Raw genomic sequence first — 18,698 nt, forward strand, 5'->3', positions numbered from 1 at the left:
TGGTCGTTCCTGAATTAGTCCAGTGTAACTTAACGGACTGATAACTTTAACAAACAAAAGAAATAAAGAAAATAAAACAAACTGAAGGGCAGATCGATGTCTCGGCACTTCAGGTGTGTAGCTTCAAGCGAACAAAGGCCTGTTTGTTTCGCTGGTCGACTGAGGGCGTTGCCTGGCGCGGCACGCCGGCGCGTGCCGAAGCGTCCAGAGAGCAGAGTGGAAGAGCCAACAGCGAAGAAGAGGAAGAGAGAGCGAGCGAGGTCGCGTGTCGCTCTTTTGTTGTCTGGGGCGTGGTTCCCCAGGGGGCGTCTCAGGTTTCCCAAGGGACTGCCTTTCTAAACTTAATGTCTAAAAAGAAATCTATTTGCACGTATTATAATCAAATATTTTCCACAATCGAACCTCAGTGGTTGAACGGTTGTACTGTTCTAGGCATTTGGTAACAGGAAACAATTGTCACATTAGTGGTCAGGATATTTATACATTTAACAGCATTTCCGATGAGGGCATGTGTCCACTTGGGGGAGCTCAGGTTACATGAGGAAAGCTTGGATTAAATCAAAGATCGTCTCTCCGTAGGAACCGGGGAATTTGTTGATTCATCCTTAAATTCAAGCTGGCGATTAAGAGTATAGTAAAACATTTCTTTGTCATCATTTCTAAAGGAGTTTTGTAGGAAAGTATTATGAACAAGCATTGATTACATTAGATGAAGGAGTGTCTTGCTGAAAATAAAAACCTTGCACAAGTAACTTCTTTTCAGCACTAATATCAACAACAGATAGCAACAACAGTTAACATAACTACTCAAATAGAGGCAAACATATTCAGGTAACTAAAGATTTAATTAAATGCTTTGAGTCTTTGGAGACTGCAGTCCTTTGTCATCCAAAGTTCAGTGTCTGGAACATGTCACACTTGGGTGAGACAGGGGTTTCCTTTTTGATGTGGTAATAAAACAAAGAATAAGGTCAGTTGCCTCGGAAACGTGTGTGGGGGGGCCAGTTTTGATAGGCTGTTCAGGGAGATGCCAATGGCTGGCTCGTGTCCCTTTGTCAGTTTAACAGTCAGGCCCCGCGTTATCAGCTTCGGAATCAAAAAGGTGCCAGTTTTATGGTCGGGATAGCACTTAGAGAAAGCAACTTTGACCCCTCCCCATCTTCTCTGGGGAGGAGAAAGGAATTTAGGGTAGCTCCAAATTTATTCAATGTAAAATGCACAAATCCACACCGTTGTTCACTACATTGCGCTGCCATGTTTCTACAGTTTGGTCACTATGTTTGGTCTCTATGTTCTTCTTGTTCTTCTTCTTGTAAAATTCAGGCAGTGTAGACACTCATCACCACGTTGAATAAGTATGTTCAAAGAAGAAGAAGTAACAAAATAAAGCCAGGTTCAGCAAATAAGTTTAACATCAAAGCAATTTTTTTAACCGTTAGATGGTGGTTGAGAATATAAGAATTATTATTTGAAACCGTTGTTAAAGTGTTTGGTTAGCTCAGGTGGTAAAGTGCAGGACCCTTACCTAGAAGGCTGTGTTTGATCCCAAGTTGTTTCTCTTTATGACAAATTGATTCTAGAACGACTGTTTCTCAGGCTCACAAAAAGCACATGCTGCAGTGTTTGTATTCCAGTGTTTGATCCGCAACCATTTAAGGGAGTCACTTTTTCTTTCTTTCAGAGGTGTGTCAAGCAGGCTACAGACTCTTTCTCAGACTTTTTAATGTTGTTCTTCTTTTTTGAAAAGTAAAAGCTATCAATTCAACTCCAAATAAGCATTGCAGCAGTCTAGTCTCACGCTTTTATTTTGTAGTCAAAACCACTAAAGAGGAAGTTATTATGTGAGTAACTATTGCTATCATGACTGCGATCTTTTTCCAGCACCGCTATCAAAGTATTTTTGGGGGGTTTTTTTTGCTGCTATCAAAGCACCACAATGTGGCCGCGAGCCAGATATTTTTGCTGGTGGGCAGTTTTGTCAAGGGTCTATAATCACTAAGAGAAGTAACGTGTTTCCCTTGTCAATATTTGTATAAACTTCCTCTTTTATATGGTTTATAATGAAATGCGGTGCAGAAACAGTGACAGTGTTACACACTGTTGGCTTACTTTTTCCGTGTAAATATAATTTCCTCATATATCAACCTAAAGAAACCTCATTTCTTGACCGGCTACTCTCTGCTATCTCAGAAGAGACACCGCTCTGATTATTGTTATTGTTTTGATCTTGTTGTTGATTATTTTATTCCATTATTGTTTTGTATTATAACTGTCTTTCTGATTTTATTAGCCTCATGGCAGTCCCGTTGTAATTCTAATACAAACATGTAAAGCATGTTGTAACTTTGTTTTGAAAGTGCTGTATAAAATAAGTGTATTATTGTAGCCATCTTTGGGTACTCAATACACTGCCATGAATAACAATAATATGTGGCACTACTTTTTTAGGGTATCATATGGCCAGAGGTAATCACAGGCTTTGTGGTCAATCTTCTGAATATTCTTATCAACTACATCTTTCTTCATCCATTAAATCTAGGAGTAGCGTGAGTATTTCCCTTTGAACTGCACATGACTCTTTCAGTAACATCATTATGTCTCGCATCACATAACATATATCATGCAATGAAATACTCTTTACAGTGGTTCTGCTGTAGCCAACACAATTTCCCAGTTCTCCATGGCTGGAATTCTCTATGCTTATATCATATGGAAAGGTCTTCATAAGGCAACCTGGGGAGGTGAGTGCAACATGTGCATTGGAGGATAGTGACCCTACCTATAATCACAGGCTCAGTGATAGTGGTTCAAAGTTGTAGCTCAGGAGTAAAGAGATTAACCACGTTACTAATTAAAACTTAAAGCTAAGGTAGGCAGTTTATTTCAGAAGCATTTTTGTTATATTTATTGATTTTCCCTTTACATCCTGACAGCAAACAATAAATCAAATGCTAGGAGACAAAAATGAACAGAAATCCAGTGTTTTTGGCTGTTGCCGGACTGTAATAATGTATTTTAATGTGAAAAATACTATTACAAATACAAAGATCAGAAATCTTCTTTGTTGGAAGTAAAAGTAATTCTGAGTTGTGTATAAACAGACAGACTGATTGATAACTTGAGTAATTGAATGATTAATTGATTTTTTTGACACACAGGCTGGTCTAAAGAGTGTCTGCAGGACTGGGGCTCATACATCCACTTGGCCATCCCAAGCATGGTCATGTTGTGTGTCGAGTGGTGGACATTTGAGATTGGAAGTTTTCTAGCAGGTAATGTGACTTTGGCCACTTTGTGGTTTTGAAGCATTTCTGTGGACTAAAGGTTGTCTGAAATGAAACAGCTGTTTGTCATTGACAGGTCTAATAAGTGAGGTGGAGCTTGGAGCTCAATCAATTGTGTATGAACTGTCAACTGTTGCATTCATGGTAATTTTCCTCTCATTTGAAATGATATTTCCACCAAATATTAAATATACATCAAGTAATAATGTGTAAAATGAATTACTTATTTGCACACACAGTGTAACAACATGTTATTTTTTTGTCAGTTCCCTCTGGGTTTCAGTATAGCAGGCAATGTAAGAGTTGGAAATGCCTTGGGAGCTGGAGACACAGAGAAGGCCAAACTGTCTGCTAAACTGGCAATGTTCTGTGCAGGTCAGTATGCTCTTAAACAATATTTCTATGCTATATGTTAATATCTTATTAAAATTGCATGTATTTGAAGTTCAGAAAATTCTGATTTCACTCAAGAAATTAGTGCAGGAGTAGCTTAGAGGTTAAATATGAGGTGCCCTTGAGCAGGGCATTAAGTTTACAAACTGCTCCAGCAGAACTATTCATTGGCCAACAGAAAGAGACTGTGGTTGTCCTTTGTGCCTTTACAGAAAAGAAAACAATTCAGCACCTTTTACTGCAATTCTGAAACTTTTTGTTACTCTTTACCACAGGTTCAGTCTCTATATGTTTGGCAGCTCTCTTTGGGGGCCTGAAGAACCATATGACTTATGTCTTTACAAATGATGAGTGAGTATATCTTTAACATATGTTTTTGTAACCAAAACTGAAAAAGTGAACTGAAAAAATTTTTTTCTCAGTGTTTTATGTTAACACGTGTGGATTACATGTTCTTTTGAATATTAACTTGAGGTAGGTTAAATGTTCCTCACAGTTGTCCTCAGTTATGCTGTGTAGCATCACTGTGATTAATGGCAATTTACTGATTCCTCTTTGGTCAATGTTACTAGGAGATTAGAATATGTACAGTTCTCAAATACAACACACACAAATCAAATGATGAGAATGTATTTTCTTATGTCACCTCTCCTACAGTGTCAAATTGTAAATTTTATGTCGCTCTTCTTTCAGACAAATCAGGCATAGGGTTGCTGATGTTATAACTTTTTTTGCTCCATTCATCCTTCTAGATGCAATATCAGTAAGTAAAGCTTCCATTTCATCCCAACAAGATCTCATGATGTGCCCATAAATATTATTGCATTAATTTTTTGTTGAATCTTTTTTCTGTATTCATGATTAGATTACCTCAGGTGGCATTGTAAGAGGAGCAGGTAAACAGAAAATCGGGGCTGTTTGCAGCATTGTGGGATATTATGGAATTGGTTTTCCTACTGGAGTGTCGCTGATGTTTGCAACCAAATTAGGAATCATAGGTAAGATTTACAGCATTTTAGCCTTCAGCTGTTTTTTTTCAACATTTTAAGTTTTGTGTCCAGTGTCTTTTTAAGTAATCGATCCACCACTGTATCACCATCTTCTTGCTACTCTTAATGGGGCCACCTGTAGTTTTCAGTGGCCTCTAGTTTTGAGGTTTCAGATTGCAACCACTACGAGTGAGCAGTCAGCGTTGGTCAAAACCAAACAGGGACATAACAAGAGGCATGACACAAAATGCTGCTGAATACTGCAACGTTACACTATTATTTTCATCAGCTTTAAGTTGAACTAATCCATATTCATAGGATAGAGGATGTCTCTTACATACCTATATATATTAGATATTTAACAGCAGCAGGCCAACTGATCTCCCACTTAACATCATAATGCGCAAAACCCAACACAACAGTAGATCTACATTATTGGCCTAATATCGGTTCACACACAGGATTATCGCTGTAATAAGAGATGCACACATTACATTTTTCCTAGCTGATTCAAGTTAATGATTTTTTTAAAAGGTCTGACCTGCAGATTCTAATTTTCAGATTTTTTTTTTTAATTAATTTCCGATTCCGATTTTATTTCTAAGAACTATAACTGACAGCATACACAAACATTTTTGTAACTATTAATTGGAAAAATCTATTTTTATTAGGATCCCCATCAGCACCAGTATAGATGTTAGCTATTCTCACTGGGGGCTTGTGTGAGACATTTTGAAGGGCAGGGGCTCAAGTGAAAAATAGGGCACTTCTCACATTATTTTTTTTAACCAAATGTTAAATATATTAATACAACTCTGACTTTCTTATTTGAATTCCCTCACACTCACGCAGTTGTTTCATTCAAAATAATCAGTTCACACACAGACTATAGTCTTATCACAAGAGAAGGCAACAGCAAAGGAAACTGTCACAATGTGCATGTTTTATATGCTACTAGCTTCAAGTATATATTTAGAATAAATAACTGCACAAAGGAGAGGGACATTAAAATGAATTGTTTAAATACTCTTTGTTTCACAAGCAAGAAATCCTTCAGCTTCATGCAGGCAAGCAACTGAATACTGAATTGCCTAAATATATTAAAATATTGATCAAATGCAATATTATTATTATTATTGCTATTGTGTGCACGCACACACACACACAATATCTGATGGTGACAAGGAATTAGTTTTACATTTGAAAGAGGGCTGTCTGTATCATATAAAGATCTATCAGCAAACAACAAACTAATAGAATGTATGTAGTTATTAGATGAGGAGCCTACGATCAAAATTATGAAACTACTGTTTAAGGCAGGAGACTTTTTTCATATAGTGATTCATTTTGAGATTTTTATCAATTTTGCTTCCATGTCTTCTTTTACTCTAATGGAAAGAAGACTTCCAAAATACACATTTATATGGTGTTTGTAGTAAGCCTACTACCCTTTGCCTGTGTGCATCTGTATCAAATTAGTGTATTTTCATTTGTTAACACCCAATTTGCATATCCATGTGGCAATTTTGATGACATTATTAGACACAAATTTTACTGTATTCATCTGTAGTGTCTCCTTTAAGTACAGTACATTAGCCTGTATGGTGATGATATATCGACTTTGCTAAAGTTAAGCCAACTTATTTACATTAGCTAGTAGCTCATGAGTCATGCATGTTAGCAATATTTGTCTTTTGCAACTGACAAAGTCTCATGTCTGACCTGATATTTAGATTTTTTGTTCAATAAATATATACAGGAGTATGTATTCATTTCAAAAAATAAAAATAAAGCACCCCTGAAAAAGGGGCTTTCTCTGGAGGAAGAAAAACGGCAGGTGCTTGTGCACGTGCCTGCATAGGAGGCAGCATACAGGTCGTCAAAGGAAACTGGGAAACCCAGCAAATGGTTTACTTTTTATGTGTGGTTACAACCTGTTCACAAAGAAATAGGCAACATAAAAGTGATTCATTTCAATTAAAAACTACATGTAGCCCTTTAAAAGCAAGATGTAAAACTCTTTATTTTCTACAGGTCTGTGGATAGGCTTGTTTACCTGTGTGGCTCTACAGTCCTCATTCCTTATTTTCTACCTTGTAAGAATGAACTGCAAAAAAGCTACGGACGAGGTAAGTATTCAGAGGCAAATCTTCCAATTCTTAATGGCCCCACTCATCTTGATGAATTCACGTTTACATATTGTTTTTCTTCCAGGCTCAAGTCAGAGCGGGAGTGTATGGGAAATCAACCGATGCAAGTAAGAGATTGTGTAACAACTAAAGCATTTTATACTGCTAGAGAAAAATTATACAGTTTAGCACGGGAAATGATAAATTCTTCCTCAGGAGACAGTTTAGACTGTGATAAATGTAGATTAATGGTGGTACATTGAAAAATTATACACGTGGCACCTTTTAAGTCTGTGCAAAAGCTAAATATCATTGGGAAGCTCTTCCTTGTTTTTAGAATTCATAGTATACTGTACTTACTTCTGTATTTAATGCAATGTCAGCAGGATTCTGAATGAGGTTTTCTCACTGCTGAAACAGAAGATGCAATTTAACTTTATCTCTATTAAAGTATAAAACTAACACAATGCGTCAATGCGTCAACTTACAACAGTATACTCAAAGATTACTTTAATGTGAATAACAAATAAAAAAAAACACGTCAGCTAGAATCTTTGTTTAATATATTTCAGCAAAAACACTGTCATATGTTGCATTTGTATGTCCAGGTTCCCAACCAGATGATCCAGAAAACTCACAGGGTCAAACAGACACCATTAAAGAAGAGTTCTCTTACAAGAATGTGGTTCTGCGTAGGGGCCTGGCTCTGGCTATCATGCTGTTCATCCTGGCTGCTGGAATCATTGTGAACCTGTTGATTGATCTCTAACTTGGTTACATGAACATGAGCTAGGTCTGTGATATGATGTGAGGTAACTCCTTAGCCACAAGTGCACAACATGATGCAGATGTTTGGACTGCAGTATGTTACAGAAGTATGAATTACACATTCATTCACAAGATTTTCCAGTGAATCGGCCAGTGTTTGCCAAAGTAGACAGATTTTGACAATCTTTGTGTTTAATACATTAAACAGAAACATTGTGGTTATCATGGACTGTCATGGTCAACCTGAATCTTCATTTGGACCTATTCGCGTCATTTTTTGATAAAGTTGCTGCAGATTTACACTTCACCATTTTCTGTCAAAGATAATGAGACACAGCTTTCATGGTTATCCTGACTCTGCATTTGGGACCACCACAGTGGAGGGAATTTGATCGGGAATATAGGTAGTATTGATCCTCTCCAAAGTAAAGTTGGCCCCTGAAGGCAGGGTCTCTGGCAAAAGGAAGTGCACACTTGCTCCCACAGCCAGAAGGGCAACTGCTGCAAACATAGTGAGACCTCGCCTGAGGATCAGCTGGGTAGTTGAGAGACGACTATCCTTCAGCTGCTGGACCACAGGTGTATCCTGTGTCTTCATGTTCCCATCATGGTCCTCGGTACTCCCCGACATACAGCCATCCACTGACTTTAAAGAAAAAGCAACATTTTTGCCTGTTATTTCATTTTGTCACATTGAGAGCAAGCAGTGTCAAAATCAGTCAAAGGGTAGCAAAAATAAGAGCAAACAACCTATTAAACTAAATTTAGATTAATTGTTGAATTGAGTTTAGCAGGCCACTTACACTCACATTAATTGCTGTCTGGTTAGCAGTGTTTTTACATGAAGCATCTGTAAGGGGAACTGTGCTTAATAATGTCACGTGAGTGTTTTTCTGTGCTCGGTTCACAGCCTGCAAACAAGCAGATACAAAAATTAAACCAAACCCTCTATTTCTCATATTCTTACATACAACAAATAGCTTTTGAAAGCGCTAACTGATTCTGTAGAAAGTCCAAATTCTGTGGCCCTGCTTAGCATACCTCCTCTGTCATTCTCTCCCAGTTGAGGTTGAAGATGACAATTATGTAGAAGGAAGACTGCAAAATGACACAAACGAGCAGTCCCAGCCAAAAACCTGCAAAGAAAAAGACAAATTAGTCAAAAACAACCCTGCTTTTTGGAAATGTCAAGGTCACTTCCTGCAATTACCTAAAACTCTCAGTTTTGCAACAAACATGAAAGTAACGCTTAGTGAAAGTCCTATGCCGTAGTATCCAATGAGATTGGCCACAGCTGGTATCTTCTGTTTGCCCGTGCCCAAGAAGATGCCGGTGCATACACACTAGGATGTAAACAGACAAATCTCTAATTATTATGCGATCTCACTCCATTGGCCACCATTTGGTAACATCTGAATAGATATAAAATTTAAATATATTTGTTGTAGGAACCAAAAAACACATAAGACTCACCACAAGACCATCAAAGAACTGAAGGAAACAGTAAGCATTCATCAAGTGTGAGACCAGACCTATGATGTTCCTGAAATAGGGTTTTATAATTAAGATCTATTTTTCTTGGCTAATATTTTTATGTAGCAATAGTACCTTAACAATCAGAGTATTACAGTAATTGAAATGTATTTGCAGCTGTAGGGACTCACTCATCAGAGGTGAAGATGAAGCCAATCACTGTTTTAGTTAAGCCAAGCACAAGACCTTCAATAATCGCAATGCTACCTGAAAAAAGAGGAGCCGTGAACTCAGTTAAAGAATTCATGTAAACCACAATACTAGAAAACATTTCTAACTGACCTGCAAGAGTGAGGGATATCTTGCTGGTGAGGATCGCCCTGGCAGTGTCTCCTGCACCAAGGGCATTACCCACTCGGGCACATGCTGCAGCTTGAATACCAAGAGGAAACTATGGATTCATCATTTAAAAAAACTTATGAGAAAGAGTTGGCTCCTGAGTTCAAATATGTTTAGTGAAATGTTCTAAAGTGAGAATGTAACTCTGTGACTTGCAGTTAGTACCATGTAGGTTATGAAAGCCACCATTATCACAGCATGTTGGGCTGCTAGCTCATTTTCACTCAGCATTCCTGATCATCAGAGTCAAAGAAGAGAAAGAGTCATGACTCAAAGTTTGTAACTGGTTCAAAGAAATCAATTGGCTTACCAATATCTAATATTTGGATTACCTGCAAAGAAACCACCAAACTCATAAACCCACCACTCAAAGCACTTCATTAATGTGCTGGGAATGGCCAGTTTCATGAAGGAGCCCCATTCCTGAAGTGATTCTACAGACCAGCCTGTAGGGGGAGAGAGCAACTTGTAGAGGGAAAAACTTTGTGATGAACAAAGTGGTCCATGAGATCACAAGGTCACCAAAAACATCTACTAAATATAACTGTCCCTCACCTCCCCATGTTGTTACATGGAGCTTCTTCCACCAAATGTAAGCAAACAGAAAAGCACAGATGTAAATCTGAGACAGGGTATTGGCTGCTGCAGATCCACTGTAAGACATGCACACAGACATGTTAATATTTGTGGAGGCAATAGTTTTATTCAGATTTAAAATGCTATACTAAGACGTGTGAGCACACCTACCTAACACCCAGATCCAGCCAGTAAATAAAGATGTAATTTGTCACCACATTTGCTATGTTTGCCATGGCAGCAGAGTACATTTGTGGAAGTATTATACCCTGAGTACACAAATACCAGGCAATGTGATTACCACCACGTACACATTTGCCTACAGAAATCAAATTAGATTTAATAAGATTTGCAACATTCATATACACTGAAATGAGATGATACATAATGAGATCAACATAGAGAATTGGACTTGGGTTTAGGACAGCAATGCTGTACCTGGTTCTGTAGGTAAGACACCTGAAGATGATGTAGAAACATTGCCTGCAGAGAAAGATCATTCATAAAAGGTGTTTATAATTTACTCAACAGTGTATTGTGCAGAAGAACTGCAAAATAACACTGAAAATGTGTTGACGTTTCGCTTAAAGAAAAGTCACAACTCACCGGTACTGCAGGAAGGAAGCCTGTAATATACAGCTGGGCTATTCTGAAATCAAGATTCTGTATTCAGTTCAATTTAAAGACAAATAAGCACTTGTCAATATATACACTGTTCAACATCATTTGCTCAATCAATTATTTTCACTGGCACTCAGAAGCAGAGAAATATGGAATATGTCCTGAGAAACGTTTTTAACCGAGTTTAAGCTGCATTAATCAGTATTTGTTAAAATGTAATCAAATGACAATGAGTAATTTGAATGTTCTTTTAGTGAAGAACTCACAGTGAATTGCTAACTCTGTAGCTCTACAGTTTAACTGCTCTTGTCAACCATATATCCTGCAGTACCATTCTTGCTCAAAACCAAACATAAAGTTAGTGATTGTGTGTGTGTGTGTGTGTGTGTGTGTGTGTGTGTGTGTGTATTTATGTTTTGTATTTACCTGCACAGTGTGTAATCTTTTCTATGAAGGCACATTAAATAATAAAAAACGCTAGAGCACAATTAGTACAGTATATGTGATATTGATTTTATACCATTGGTAGAGGTCATTTGGTCAATATTTGGAATACAGATTTTCTGTTTTTGCTGAATCTGTTCAATAATCTGTGGGGACCAGATTTGATTTTAATGCCAAGGTGGTGTTTGTTAAAGTTGAGAGCAGGATGTCTCACGTTCTCACTGATGACTATTCAAACTTGCCCATATCACTAGTGGTAGCAATAGCATTTTTGCATGTTTGTTGCGGTTAGTTACCTGGTCACCTCAGGGTCTTGACCCAGGCATAACAGGATGGCCTGAGCATTAATGAGGAGGCCCCAGCAGGGCAGACAGAACATCAACAGGATGATGATGCTCCGCTGAAGGATCACTCCCACCCTCAGCAGGTTCTTACCACCAAATGTCTGTACAACATAATTAACATTTTAGAAACGAGTGGTGAAATAAACAGTAAACTGTCAAATTCCAATGTATTACATCATCATATCAAAAGGGTTTTTCACACCTGAGATACTAAAGTGTCACATGCCAGTCCGAGACCATATCCTGTTGCTGCAGTGGTAACATTAATGGTCTGAAATGAATATGAAACATACTTGAATGAGTCTGACGTAAACTTAAGGACTCTGTAACCAATATTTCTGACACGAGTAAATGTACTATATCATCAGAAGTCTGTCATAGGTGATTGTGAGAGAATTGTAAAAGCTATCATTGGAAGGTGAGTTTGTAGCTGTAATATTTCATTCATTCTCAACCCGTCACTTCCTCATGTTAGCCTCCACAACTCTGTGGAGCATACAGATGACCACTTACAGCAGAAGCTAATCCATAGCCAGCCATCTCTTCATTTCCCAGACGCCCACAGAACATTGTAACCACAAATGGAAGCAAGTAATTCAGGATTCGAGAGAGCAGCTAGAAAGACAAACACTGACAATGGTGTAGTTGATACAGCTACCAGCTCACAGATTATACATAGTGCATTACAGTAAACACAAGTTGTAATTAACTATCATGGTACTCATCTTGGCAAATGAGCCACCACACTGTCATCACTTTGGCCTGTTGCAGCCACTGTTTGAAACCTGCCAAACACAGTTTTAAGCCCATTGATTTTTGCCTCTAAGTCTAATACAGAAAATCCTGTTTTCCTGACATCTTAACCTTTTCTTTGGCAAAGAAACACAGTCATCAATCTTTTGTCGTATAAATCAGCTTTTCAGCAAGGACAGCCTCGATCTACACAGTCCCATACAGACAGAGAAGGGTATGTAAACAGCACGAGTCCTTACCAGAGGCCCTGTCATCCTCAGGATGTGGTACAGTTCCTCTCTGTGGGCCAGGGGAACCCTATGGCACACCCACCTGCAGCAGAAAAGCTTGTCACTAGACCCCTCCATGTGTGCAGAATGAGATGCCAATGCAGGTCCTTCCACTGAAGTGTTCGTCTTGTCTCTCATGAACTTATCTTAGTTTCTCTCCAGGATGTTGGAAAGGATGGAAATCTTGCTGTGGTCACAGCTGCTCTGGAAGCAAGCCAAGGCCAGCTGAAACAAGACAGAATGTGAAAAACAAGAAAAAGGCCTGCAATCACAACAAAGACTAAGACAGTGGACTTGAAAGCAAGAATGTTTTGATCTTCACTGGTTAAACATGTAAAATACAATTCACTACTTCTAGTTCTGGTTGTTGAAGATAATTCTCCTGGATGAACATTATCAGGTCTTTCATCACTCCAAAGCTAAAACAAGTTTTAATGATCTAATATTGAATTTATAAAATAGAAAGATTAAGAAAAATTTAATCTGGGTTTTAAAAAAATTATGATAGTTTCAGTAGAGTGGATAGTGAATATTAAATAAATGTATTATATGGAGACGCTGACTTTGAGACTGTACATTAGGCAAAATTTTGACTCTACCTGAACATGAATAGTAGAAAGAGGAAGAATAATTGGTCCACCCTGCCGCGTATGTATAGTTTTCCTTGCCCTGGGTCTTTCTACAACACCAATTCTCTCTTTTGAATTACAACTGTGCTGAAGTGGTCCCCATTTCTTTTACTCCATTTAACTTTTTCCTGGATAACTAGATAACATGACATTTTTATTTATTATTACTTTTGTCAGTTTCAAGTTATTTCAGAGACCATAGTGGGGGTTTTTTTCTTTAACAGAATGGTACCAACAATTTTGTCCATGTCTGTACAGTAAACCCATGCTTATTATGTATACACTTCTGTATTGCCTCTGGTGACCTGGTCAGTTCTGTTACTTTATTCTATTTATTTGGTGTTTTAAGATTTTATTAAATGGCAAAACAAGTAAAGTTTAAAAAAGGAATGTTTTTGAAATTTTGCAACGCATAAGCACATTTTCTAAAAGTTAATGTATACTTAACTTACTTATTTTTGAATTCTGTTACTAATCTGCTAGTATTATACTTCTCTGGGTATTAATGTAACAGTTTGTTAAATGTGTACTTTTTGTAGTGTGTGAGGCCGATTTTTCTTCCTCTCTTCACCCAGAACTCTGCTAAACTCTAACTTAAACTATGTAAATTGCATTCAAGTACTTACAGTACAGCAACTGTAAGTAAAATATACGTAATATATAATATATAACATATATATAAATATAGTTGTTTCGTTTTATTCCCAATGGTAGACAACCACTGAATACAAAAGCACATTTCTACAAAAACACCATTATCTCCATTGCCATAAGCAAAGTTTTTAATGAGCCAGGACCTGTATTCATCAAAGTTCTGAGTTACATTTGAGAATAAGCAAAACCATTTATCAATATATATATATGCAGCTATATATATATATAGCTTCATTTCAGATGGATATGACACAAGTGCAGATGAGAAAAAATCAGAGAGAACAAAAATAACAAAGAAATTGTTTTAACCATTAATTCACTTAATTTTTTTTAATCAAATTTGTCACAGTTTTTCACTCTCAGCCATGTCCTCTCAAAAATAATGAGTCCATGAGAGTCATGATATTGAGCACAAACTATGATTTTATGATAAAGCCTCTCAAGGTTATTCTTCTATTGGGACCAGCATAGTGGACAAAATATGATCAGGAGTATATGTAGTATTGATCCTCTCCAAAATAAAGTTGGCCTCTGAAGGCAGGGTCTTTGGCAAGGGCACGATGAAGTGCACACTTGCTCCCACAGCCAGAAGGGCAACTGCTGCAAACATAGTGAGGCCTCGCCTGAGGATCAGCTGGGTAGTGGAGAGATGGCCACTCTTTAGCTGGACCACATGTCCACCCTGTGTCTCCGTGTTTCCATCATGGTCATTGGTACTCACAGACCTGTAGCCATCCACTGACTTGAAGGGAAAAAAGCATCTTAGTACATTATTTTGTTATGTCATATGAAAAGAAAGCGCAGTAAAACTTAAAAGGAAAGTTGTCAAATATAGTGTTTTCAATTGCATAGAAAACAAAATAGAAAAGTTCATTGATAACCGTGTGAAACAAGCTATGAAATGTCATTCAGGTTGTTAGTGTTAAGAATAACAGGCCACTTACACCCCCATTTCTTGCTGACTGTCCAGCAGTGTTGTTACCGGCAGCAACTGAAGGGGCAGTTGTGCTTAAAAATGTCATCTGTGTCTTTTTCTGAGCTCGTTTCACAGCCTGCAAAGAAGCAGATACAAAAACCTAACTGCCAAATTTTCCTTGTTCACAAACTTAACAAATAGTTATTGAAATTTGCAAGATTTCTCTCAGTAATGTAGAAATAAAAATAAAATTCTGTCAGTGTATCTAAAGAGTTGAGGCCCTGCATGATCAGGGTTATTAGATTAGCTAGTATTATACCTCCTCTGTCATTCTCTTCCAGTTAAGCTTGAAAATGACAATGATGTAAAAGGTGGATTGTAAGACGACACAAATGAGCAGTCCCAGCCAAAAACCTGCAGAGAAAAAGACAAATTAGTCTGTCATGGGCACAGCAGGCTTCACATATATTATAATAACCTGATGTTGTTATGCACTTGTTTGTCTTTAATGTCTGTGGAAGTAAAAAAAAAACATTGTCACTTCATATAATTACCCAAAACTCTCAGTTTTGCAACAAACATTAAAGTAACACTTAGTGAAAGTCCTATGCCGTAGTATCCAATGAAATTGGCCACAGCTGGTATCTTCTGTTTGCCCGTGCCCAAGAAGATGCCCGTGCATACACACTAGGATGGGGGGAAAGAATTTTTTTTATTTGACATATATGACTTGCTTTTGGCATCATACTGCAAATATATTTTGCTGTGTACACAAGAAAGGCTGGTAGACTCACAACAAGACCATCGAAGAACTGAAGGAAACAGTAAGCATTCATCAAATGGGAGACCAGACCTATGATCTTTCTGAAATGATAGTTAAAATTGTGTCTTTGTGTGTAGCAGTTGTATTCTAACAACTATAGCATCCAGTTATTAAAATGTGTTTGCATCTACAGAGACTCACTCATCAGAGGTAAAGATAAAGCCAATCACTGTTTTAGTAGAGCCAAGCACGAGACCTTCAACAACTGCAAAGATACCTGAAAAAGAGGAGCTGTGAACTCAAACAGTACAAAATGTTGCACATCAAATGCTGATTTATTAATATAAGCTACAACAACAGAACATGTTTCAGACTGACCTGCAAGAGCGAGTGACATCTTGCTGGTAAGGATCGCCCTGGCAGTGTCTCCTGCACCGAGAGCATTTCCCACACGGGCACATGCTGCAGCTTGAATACCAAGAGGGAACTATGGATTGATTCATTCATTTGCAAAAAAAAATATGAAAATAACTACATTCAGGAATCAGAAAGTATGAACACTGATGTACAAAAGAGCTTTGTCTTGAGTGAGTGTTCGAATACTAAACCACAGCTTAGGCAAAAAATATTCACACAATATTTATTAACTAAATTTGAGGACATGTTTGTGGGAAGAAAGTGAGAATGTGACACTGTGACTTTCATTTACCATGTAGGTTATGAAAGCCACCATTATCACAGCATGTTGGGCGGCCAGCTCGTCTTCACTTAGCATTCCTGATCATGAGAAAAAAACAAGAGAAAGAGTCGTGACTCAAAGTTTGCATCACAATTTTACCAATATTAGATTTACCAATATCTAATATTTGGATTACCTGCAAAGAATCCACCAAACTCGTAAACCCACCACTCGAAACATGTCATTAATGTGCTGGGAATGGCAAGTTTCATGTAAGAGCCCCACTCCTGCAGTGATTCTACAGACCAGCCTGCAGGGGGAGAAAGCAACTTATTTATGTATTCTGAAAAAAGATGGAGGATGAGCAAAGTGATGCATGAAAGCATAGGGAAAGCATGCATATGAAATCCCTCACCTCCCCATGTTGTTACATGGAGCTTCTTCCACCAAATGTAAGCAAACAGAAAAGCACAGATGTAAATCTGAGACAGGGTATTGGCTGCTGCAGATCCACTGCAAGACATGCATACAGATATGTTGATATCCATGGGGGCAATAGTTTTATTCAGATTTAAAATGTTATACTGAGACGTGTGAGCACACCTACCTAACACCCAGATCCAGCCAGTAAATAAAGATGTAATTTGTCAACACATTTGCTATGTTTGCCATAGCAGCAGTGTACAACTGTGGCAGTATTATACCCTGTGTACACAAACACCAGATGATGCAATGAGTACCACTTATACAGTACATTTCCCTCAGAAATGTAATTATATTAATTTACACAACATATTCTTGTGCTCTGAAATAAGGACATTAATGCACCTGGTTCTGCAGATAAGACACCTGAAGCTGATGTAGAAACATTGCCTAAAAGACAAAAACATTGACAGTATTGTTCTGTGGAGAAGGAGTTTTTTCTAAACGTCACTGAAAATATATTAATTTTGCACATAAAGGTGAGAGGAATGGTCACAACTCACTGGTACAGCTGGAAAGAAAGCTGTAATATACAGCTGGGCTATTCTGAAATCAAGAAGCTGTATTTAGATCCAAGGGAATGATTGTTTAAGGTGATATATACTGTTCATTGTTGTATACGTTCAAGCTCATTCATTTACACTGCCACTCAAACATTTATCCATGGCAAGAAAAATTTACCTCCCAGGAGAAATAATATTAAGAAGTTACTGTATGTAGCAAACTTAGCAAACCTAGAGAAGCATGCTAAAATGGAGGTATGAGGCTACATTAAATAATTCAAGAGAGGTGTGAGTGTGCAGCCACTTTTCTATGATGAAATAGCCTTTACAAATAATAGGTTATTTGATCAATATTTGGAATACACATAATCTGTTTATGCTGGACCAGAACTGATCTCAATGCAGAGGTGGTGTTTGTTACCGCTGAGAGGATCTGTGTTGACTGAATCCCATTCACTGACAGAGGCATTGTGTTTTACATGCATGCTTGGTGCAGTTAGTTACCTGGTCACCTCAGGGTCCTGACCCATGCATAACAGGATGGCCTGAGCATTAATAAGGAGGCCCCAGCAGGGCAGACAGAACATCAGCAGGATAATGATGCTCCGCTGAAGGATCACTCCAACACGCAGCAGATTCTTACCACCAAATGTCTGCACAACAGCACAGACAACGTTAATCATTTTAGAAAAGGGAAATGAACAGTTGGTATCTGGAGTCAGTGAAATTGATGATTAGGGCAAAAAAGGCCTACAGCAAAGGGTTTTCCAAACCTGAGATACTAAAGTATCACATGGCAGTCCTAGACCACAACCCGTTGCTGCAGTGGTAACATTAATGACCTGAAATCAATATGAAACATACTTGTCAGTCTGATGCACACTTAAGGACGCTGATGTAACCAATACTTCTTTGATTCATACTAGATATTGATTAAATCATCAGGCTATAATGGGATTGTGAGTTTATAGCTGTAATATTTCCTTTTCTCCTTTAAATTTACATCTCCGCTTGTAATTTCCTCATGTTAGCCTCCACAACTCTGTGGAGCATACAGATGACCACTTACAGCAGATGCTAATCCATAGCCAGCCATTACTTCATTTCCCAGACGCCCACAGAACATTGTAACCACAAATGGAAGCAAGTAATTCAGGATTCGAGAGAGCAGCTAGAAAGACAAACATCGACAATGGTGCAGTTGATACAGCTACCAGCTCAAAGATTATACATTGTTACATTACAGTAAACACAAGTTGCAATTAATTAGAATGGCTCTCTTTGCAAATGAGCTATCACACTGTCATTACTTTGGCAGGTTATAGCCAATGTTCAGTCACTGTTTGAAATCTGGCAAACACTGCTTTGGGTTGACTGATAGTTGCTTATAAAACTCAGACACAGAGCCAATATTTCCTGACATTTTAAACAAAACACTCTTGTCAATCTCCCATTGTATAAATCCACTTATTATAAAGGACAGCCTCAATCCACAGACAGAGCAACAGCGCGAGTCCTTACCAGAGGCCCTGTCATCCTCAGGATGTGGTACAGTTCCTCTCTGTGGGCCAGGGGAAACCTCTGGCGCACCCACCTGCAGCAGAAAAGCTTGTCACTAGACCCTTCCAT

At 38.1% G+C, this 18,698-nt stretch overlaps 2 protein-coding genes and 1 pseudogene across 2 annotated transcripts; 1 reads left to right on the plus strand and 2 right to left on the minus strand.

Annotated features, from left to right (window-relative positions):
* The window catches only part of LOC123985339, a 48,253-nt pseudogene extending 40,461 nt beyond the window's left edge, over nucleotides 1–7,792 (plus strand).
* A 117-nt stretch (nucleotides 7,793–7,909) lies between these two features.
* Nucleotides 7,910–12,520, minus strand: LOC123985340 (multidrug and toxin extrusion protein 1-like). The gene is made up of 17 exons (XM_046072820.1): nucleotides 12,413–12,520; nucleotides 11,934–12,035; nucleotides 11,623–11,691; nucleotides 11,373–11,521; nucleotides 10,618–10,660; nucleotides 10,450–10,494; nucleotides 10,183–10,280; nucleotides 9,991–10,088; nucleotides 9,768–9,881; nucleotides 9,601–9,668; nucleotides 9,379–9,487; nucleotides 9,228–9,303; nucleotides 9,037–9,106; nucleotides 8,774–8,906; nucleotides 8,605–8,699; nucleotides 8,367–8,474; nucleotides 7,910–8,209 (listed from the first exon to the last, which is right to left on the minus strand). The coding sequence occupies exons 1-17, from the start codon at nucleotides 12,518–12,520 to the stop codon at nucleotides 7,910–7,912; spliced, it is 1,785 nt and encodes a 594-aa protein (XP_045928776.1).
* A 1,650-nt stretch (nucleotides 12,521–14,170) lies between these two features.
* Nucleotides 14,171–18,698, minus strand: LOC123986199 (multidrug and toxin extrusion protein 1-like). Its single transcript, XM_046074329.1, has 17 exons — nucleotides 18,591–18,698; nucleotides 18,139–18,240; nucleotides 17,843–17,911; nucleotides 17,574–17,722; nucleotides 17,070–17,112; nucleotides 16,912–16,956; nucleotides 16,691–16,788; nucleotides 16,499–16,596; nucleotides 16,280–16,393; nucleotides 16,114–16,181; nucleotides 15,783–15,891; nucleotides 15,606–15,681; nucleotides 15,436–15,505; nucleotides 15,196–15,328; nucleotides 14,961–15,055; nucleotides 14,670–14,777; nucleotides 14,171–14,467 (listed from the first exon to the last, which is right to left on the minus strand). Exons 1-17 carry the CDS (start codon nucleotides 18,696–18,698, stop codon nucleotides 14,171–14,173), a joined length of 1,782 nt encoding a protein of 593 aa, XP_045930285.1.

The sequence above is a fragment of the Micropterus dolomieu genome, linkage group LG17, assembly GCF_021292245.1.
Source record: "Micropterus dolomieu isolate WLL.071019.BEF.003 ecotype Adirondacks linkage group LG17, ASM2129224v1, whole genome shotgun sequence".
Classification (NCBI taxonomy): Eukaryota; Metazoa; Chordata; class Actinopteri; order Centrarchiformes; family Centrarchidae; genus Micropterus; species Micropterus dolomieu.